Source organism: Vigna radiata, unplaced genomic scaffold (genome assembly GCF_000741045.1).
Source record: "Vigna radiata var. radiata cultivar VC1973A unplaced genomic scaffold, Vradiata_ver6 scaffold_183, whole genome shotgun sequence".
Classification (NCBI taxonomy): Eukaryota; Viridiplantae; Streptophyta; class Magnoliopsida; order Fabales; family Fabaceae; genus Vigna; species Vigna radiata.
The window spans coordinates 563,303-570,491 of record NW_014542001.1 but is presented as its reverse complement, the minus strand read 5'-3'; the positions used below and the strand labels follow the sequence as shown (position 1 = coordinate 570,491).

At 30.8% G+C, this 7,189-nt stretch overlaps 1 protein-coding gene across 1 annotated transcript; it reads left to right on the top strand.

The window, feature by feature from the left end:
- The first annotated feature begins 3,556 nt into the window (after nucleotides 1–3,556).
- Nucleotides 3,557–4,760, top strand: LOC106778885 (pathogen-related protein-like). The gene is given in 5 exon segments (XM_014666886.2): nucleotides 3,557–3,765; nucleotides 3,838–3,970; nucleotides 4,040–4,341; nucleotides 4,445–4,546; nucleotides 4,548–4,760. Coding segments are annotated over 5 exon segments (738 nt in total). The 5' UTR covers nucleotides 3,557–3,630; the 3' UTR covers nucleotides 4,614–4,760.
- Nucleotides 4,761–7,189: the final 2,429 nt, after the last annotated feature.

Genomic DNA, 7,189 nt, shown 5'->3' with positions numbered 1-7,189 from the left:
TATTGATACCAGACTTTACCAAGTTATGCAATTGTTTTGGCCTTTATTGCTCTGCAGAACCATTGTCAATAAGTTTCACTCTACCACACTGAGTTAGTTCATTAACATCTTTGGGTAGGGTATAATCTTTAGACTAAGACTTCCTACTCCTCTCACCACATGCATAATCCTTAGGGATGGCAATAGGTCGGCTCGGACACGGATAATGCCTACCCACAACCGATCTGACAAAAAAAATTCACCCGCTACCCGACCCACTACCCTCACGGGTACCTGTTTAAAAAATATTCGCGGGTATTTTAAAACCCACAGATACCCGTGGATATCAGCGGATACCCACAAATATTTAGAAATATATATTTTTATAAATTATTAAAATAAAAATTAAATAGAATTACAAAAAATATATAAAAATATAATATAAATAAAATTCAATTTTAATTAAGTTTAACCTTCTAAAATATAAATTAATGTTAATTTTAATTAAATTTAACTTAATAAAATATAAATTAATTTTTTTTTATTTTGTCCAGATAGCGGATATCTGCGGGTACGAATAGTATAGTACCCGCAACCGACCCGTTTATAAGCAGGTATTAAAATATCCACTACCTGCGGGTTCCGGGTGGTAAATATCCACGTGTATCAACTATCCGTTGTGGATTTTAATCACAAATATTCGCGGGCGCGAATTTGTTTGTCATCCTTAACCATCCTTCTCTATTTGAGATTAGATTATTATTAGAGCGACAAAAAAGTTCTCCCAAAAGTCACCCAACGAGACTTGTCTCGCCCAGCCACTGTCAAGTCAGTGAACTCTTTGACTTTGTCTTCGCCCAATGAGTATATTCTCAACCAGCGACCATCAAGTCAATAGCTCCTTGACTTTAATTTCACCCAACGAGTATATTCTCATCCAGCAACAATTAAGTCAATAACTCTTTGACTTTGGTTTCGCTTAGCGAGTTTGCATAATTCTGCAGTTAATAATTTTGTATATGGCTTAAATGCTTAATTCGTCCCCATGTTAAGAGGTGAATTTCTGTTTAGTACCCGGTTTTAAAAATGAAGACATTGGGTCCCAAAGTTGTAAAAATTGTATCAATTCAATCCTTTCCATTAAATGAGCATCAACCACGTTAACTTAATGCCGACGTGTCTTACTTTTTCACTTCTTTCCTCCATTGTTCAGCTCTGTCTTCTCTGCTATCTTTGTCACTGGTGGTTTGAGGAAGAATCCCAGGACACGGGAGGCGCAGAGAAGCTGCTCATTTTTCTGTACGAACCACCGGACCCAGGAGGAGAGCTGCCACGTGGTGGGGTCGGTCGTGTGCCGGAAGTGGGAGAGGTTGAGGTAGTTTCTGCCACCGGAGTTAGGGTAGACCAAGAGCTGATCCTGGAGGATAAAGTTGCCTCGTCGGATGATGTAGTGGACGGTGATCAGGCACTTGAGTGCCACGACAACGTTGTTCGTTTCCTGCAGTCGGTCCAAGAGGCTATAGCCGGTTCAAGTGCAACAACTATGTTTGGGAGGTGATGAAGGACTTGTCTGATACCAATGTGTGGAAGGACTGCATAGAAAGTTACCCTCTAGAGAACCTGAGTAACCCTTTCAAGGATAAGTATGATTGGATGAATGACGAGTATCTTAGCTTTGTGAGGTTGGATTTTAGCAAGATGGTCCTTTAGGTGGGGTACAAAGGGAGAGGTACAATTCAGTGAAATAAGAAGAGAAAAAAAATGAGATTGGAAGAGAAAGAAAAAGTTGAATAGTACAAAGAAAAAGTTGCACAGTAGAGGAGAGAAGAGTAAAAGTACGCCACATCATCATGAAGTTAACGTCGCTGATGCTCATTTAACGAAGAGGATTGAATTGATACAATTTTTACAACTTTGGGACCTAATGTCTTTAAAACCGGGTACTAAATAGAAATTCACCTCTTAACATGAGGATGAAGTAAGCATTTAAGCCTTTGTATATTTATGTCATTCCAACCCTATCAAATAGTTCAACAATTATTGCAAATGCCAACACATACCAAATTCCAAATTACACTATTTTCATTAATTCAAACAATATCATATATAGTATTAATCAAACAACATTCTCAATTTCAGAATACAATTCAAGTAAGCCAAAGTAAAACCCTAATTTCAATTTCACACATATACTCAATCACACAATCCAATCATACAGGACAAACATCGTACAAGTATACAATTAGAAATTTCAAGGAATTAATCACACCAAAACTATGCAATTAGTTTCCATTACCTAAAAGATAGATGAAATAGGTATACGGAATCCTAAATACATTCTAGCTCACAAGATGTCCTATTCATATTTAAGAACAACACAAAAACAATCAAGGCACACATTCAGACTCACCAATTAGTAGAAGCTCGTATAGAAGACTCAAACACTACATGCGAACCAAGATTATTCATATGCACATAAAGAACATACATGTCAAGAAAAAAGATAGAAAACCAATATACTTTATTAGAGAAACTAATATAAAAATGGAAAACTCGTTGCAAGATCACTTGAACTGCTCCCAATTTTTAAACAAAAGTTGAGAAAATCAATAAAGAAAGAAGAGAGTTCTATGAGAAAAGTTTTTAGAAAAACTATATATTTTTAAATAATGAAATTCTATTTATAAAAGTTATATTTATATTTTCAAATTTTAAATATTAAAATAATTGAATCTCATCATACTAACTATCAATTTTAAAATATGATTTTATAACTCTCACAAAAAAAATTTCTATTATTTTATAAAAGTTAATTGTTACATTTTGTAAATTTATAATTATATATTTTTATTTTTCTATATAATTTATACTCTTAATATTTTCGGCTTTGTTATAATTTCCTTTTTTTCTTTTTTTTTTTAAATCTTTCAATCCTTTCATTAATTTATTAATATATTCTGGTTCAAAATAATTCAAATACATGACAAGGTTAAGAAAAAGTTGGAATTAATTCATATAACAATAATAAGTTTGAAACTAAATATTTTTTATCACACTATTAAAATAAAATATCAAAATTTCATTTAAGTAAAATAATTATAAGCTTCTACGTGTATATATGTCACTAAAAAAAATCGTTTATTACTGACTGAAAAAGCAAAAATCCGTGGTAATTTGAGTTCATCGAATTATTACGTATGACAAAAAATATTATCGGTAAATGGTAAATGGTAAATTGTAAATTATAAATTATGTGTTGTTACACGTGGTGTAACGAATGAAGGAGGAAAAAAATAATTTGTTTAAAATTATTTCAACTTTGATGTTAACATAATACTCTTTCCCCAATCAATTATAAGTAAAAATTGAAAAGTTTATATAGATTCGAAATATAAATAAAATTTAATTTTTTGAAAAATAAAAACCAATTTTCTGATAAAATAATGATAATGAGATAAAAATGATCCTCCTTTTAATATATACTTATTAAATTTATTTTCTATCTCTTTTCTATTATCTCACAATTATATATCATATATATAAATAAATCTATAATAACTTGGATTCTTTTTGAAAGAGAGTTTTGGATGTACATGAATTAGTATCCATAAAAGAAAGTGTGAGGAGAAAAACAGTGCAAATGGTCGAAAGATGACAGCGGCAAGTGTTGCGGAGGACAAGTACCGCCCCTTACTGCGCCAAGATATCGAGGAGAACACCAAATGGAGATACGGTCCTCCAAGTTATGAACTTGTCAACAAACTATTTGAAGAAGGCCGAACAAAGGTGATGATAATTATTAGGTTTCTGTCAGTTTCATGTTAATTAATTTCTTTCTGTGTTATATTTTGATTACAGGTATGGGCTCCAGGCTCACTGGAAGAGCAGGTGCAGACTATGGTGAAGCAGTGGGAGATGGAAATGTTCCACAAGCTTGATTTCCAGGAGAACCGATCGGTGGATCCAGAGAAATACATCTTCAGCCTAAACGGTACCGTTTTATCTTAAGAATGAGACTCAATTCTTGTTCTTTATTTCATGCTTTGAACTTGTTTCACAGGAAGAAAGGGCATAAGTTTGGAAGAGAAAAGGAAGCTTGGTGGAGGGTATATCCCTCTTCTGCAAACCTCTCTGCCTGAGAAACTAAGGCCCTACAATCCGTATGCAGAAACAGCAGATTCATCCCACAAGGCCTTTACCACTGCATTTCCACGCGGTTTTGCTCTCGAGATTCTGCACGTTTATTCAGGACCACCAGAGATCGTGTACAAGTTCAGGCACTGGGGTTACATGGAGGGTCCCTTCAATGGCCGTGCTCCCACTGGCGACAAAATTGAACTCTATGGAATGGCCATTTTCACGGTAAGAATATATACTATATACATACTGTAATGATCAACCGTATATAGAAAAATTGAAACAAACTGTTATGATATTTTCGATGAGACTGTGTTTCTGGTGATAGTTGGATGAGAATTCGAAAATAGTGAAGGTGGAGTTTTTTTATGATCCTGCGGAACTGCTGGGAGGTCTCTTGAAGGGTGCTGAGTTTGAGAACAGTGCTGAAGATGCTGTTGCGAGCTGTCCTGTACTCAGGAACACTGGCTAGAGAAGAACGTGTTCAAAAACTTTAACCTTCAATAAATTATGATGCAAAAATCCTATCTGTTGCTTCTTTAATTCTAGTTTTTCATCCCTAATTCAAGCATTAAGGTTGTAATTTATTAGTTCAAATCCCTTCCTAAATCATCTTCAATGTCTAATATATATTTAAAGCTGTATGTTAGCATTAAGAACTTGTGATTAGTTATTATTAATAAAACTCAATAATTCTCTGTATCTATCATTCTCTTATATATTTTTTCTTTCATATTTTCTCTTGTAATGCACGTAACTATCAGCACTGCATTATTTTGCAGTCGTTGTGCTTGACTTGTTTAAGCTAAAAAGTTAAGTGAACAAATTAAATAACTATATAATATAGACCACAACAAAAGAAGATTTTTTTTTTTAATGAAATAAGATAACTACTACTGAATACTTTTCTTCCCATAAAAAAAAGTTGGCCATAACATTTCAATCCTTTTATTTTGTGTGAATAGACTTAAAACACTAACATTTAGATGATCCTGGAGAAGAATAATTGTATTTTTTTTTTCACTTCCTTCATTATCGAAAATTTTTTCTCACCTGTATAGGAAATGAATAAAATTTTCACTGAGTTAAAAAATATTGTGTATAAAAATTGGAAAATTATTTATATATAGTATATATATTTCTAAATAACTTTTATTGTAACTTTTTAATTGAATTGCTTTAAAATATATATTACGAAGAAAAAAAGTTAGGAACAAGAATTATAAACCACTAACGTATATATAACTTAAACTCAATTATCAATATTTATGTATCTATTAAAACTATTTGTAAAACGAAATATCTAGTGATACAATTTCAATGATATCTCTTTTTTTTATATGACAAAGTGAGTTCACTTATAGTCTAAAAAAAATAAAATGCACGAACCCAAAATTAGTTATAAGAATCTTCATCCCTCTTCACCGCCAATATTTCTTCCTCTATATGAGTTTGAAAGTTCACTAATATAAGGATAACTTTCAAAAAGTGTTCCGAGTAAATGTATAATATTAGACTTACTTATATCATATCATTCCTCCTTAGGAATTATATGACCAAACATTCAAACACAACATTCAATCCACATATAACATGTCTCTGACCTTATAACACCTCATTTAATCATTCATATCTACCACATATATAACTTTCTCATCAAATCACATATCCACAAAACTCTCATTCTAACAAGTATTTTTTTTGTATTTAAACATTCAAATAAACTCCATACACTATCCACAAAACATATATATATATATATATATATATATATATATATATATATATATATATATATGTATGTATGTATGTTGTATGTATATACATACACATAATTATTTCATCATATTGGCATGCTTTACATTTCTAGTCACATACATCTATCATTCACAATATACATTATTTTATTTCAAGATCAAACTAAAACCATAAAATAAGTACAAACAACCTACCAACACATGAAGTAGAAATGTTCTTTACAAAAGAGAAACCCAAAAAATAACACAATCGGGAGAGACTGACTTTTCTATCTACATACCTTAAATCAAAGATCTCAACGATAAAAGTAAAGATCCAAATGTTTAAAAGTTCAATCCAACGGTTAACTAAGGAGGAATCCTAATTTTTTTCAAGATAACTTATAAAAAAAAAACCAACTCACCGAATGAGATATAAGACTCACCCAACTAGTCCATGACACAAAAACTCAAATTCTACAATTTGACAATGCCAAACACATTCAATTCCCTATCTTATGCTTCACACAAGTCACAAACACTCTAAAAACAATATTAAAACAATTCATCTCAACAAACATAATTAATTTCACAATTTCATAGCAAAGAGTCTATCCCAATACCAAATGTAACATGTTTTACAGCTTCTATATTTAATCAAATTCATACACAAATTCAAACAAAATTATGCAATTCTAGGTTCACATCACAATTTACATACACATGCAACAATTAAAAAGGAAATAAAAATAAAATTTGTTATAATAAACTTCCCTGACACATACTTGTTTTTTTTTTTCACACTACTGCTTCCTAAAATTCTATACTACACAGGATTACCTAATCAATCAAAACTTTGATTAGAATTTTTAACATAATATCATAACCAGAGAACAACAAAGATTTATCAATAGTAATCTAATCACAATCGTATCCTAAATTCTTAATGCAATATAGATCGTAAAATTAAATCTCTATTAATGGATAAAACAATAACTTATTCTATTTGACTCTTTCATTAGATAAAAATGTAGAACTCTTCACGAAATCGATCTTATTATCTCTTCAATCAGATTGTCTCTTCAATGAGATGAAGATTGAAGTAAACACCAAAGAAAATTATAAAAAGACCTAGAGAAATTTTTTATACAAAATGTGATCTTATAAAAATTAAACTTTTTCTTATTAAATTTTTTATATAGCTTAACATTTTATTATTTAAAATATTATACTATTTTTTCTTTATAAAAATTACCATGGTCTAAGACCATTTTCTAGATTCTCATATTTATAATTATATATATAATTATATATATATATATATATATATATATATA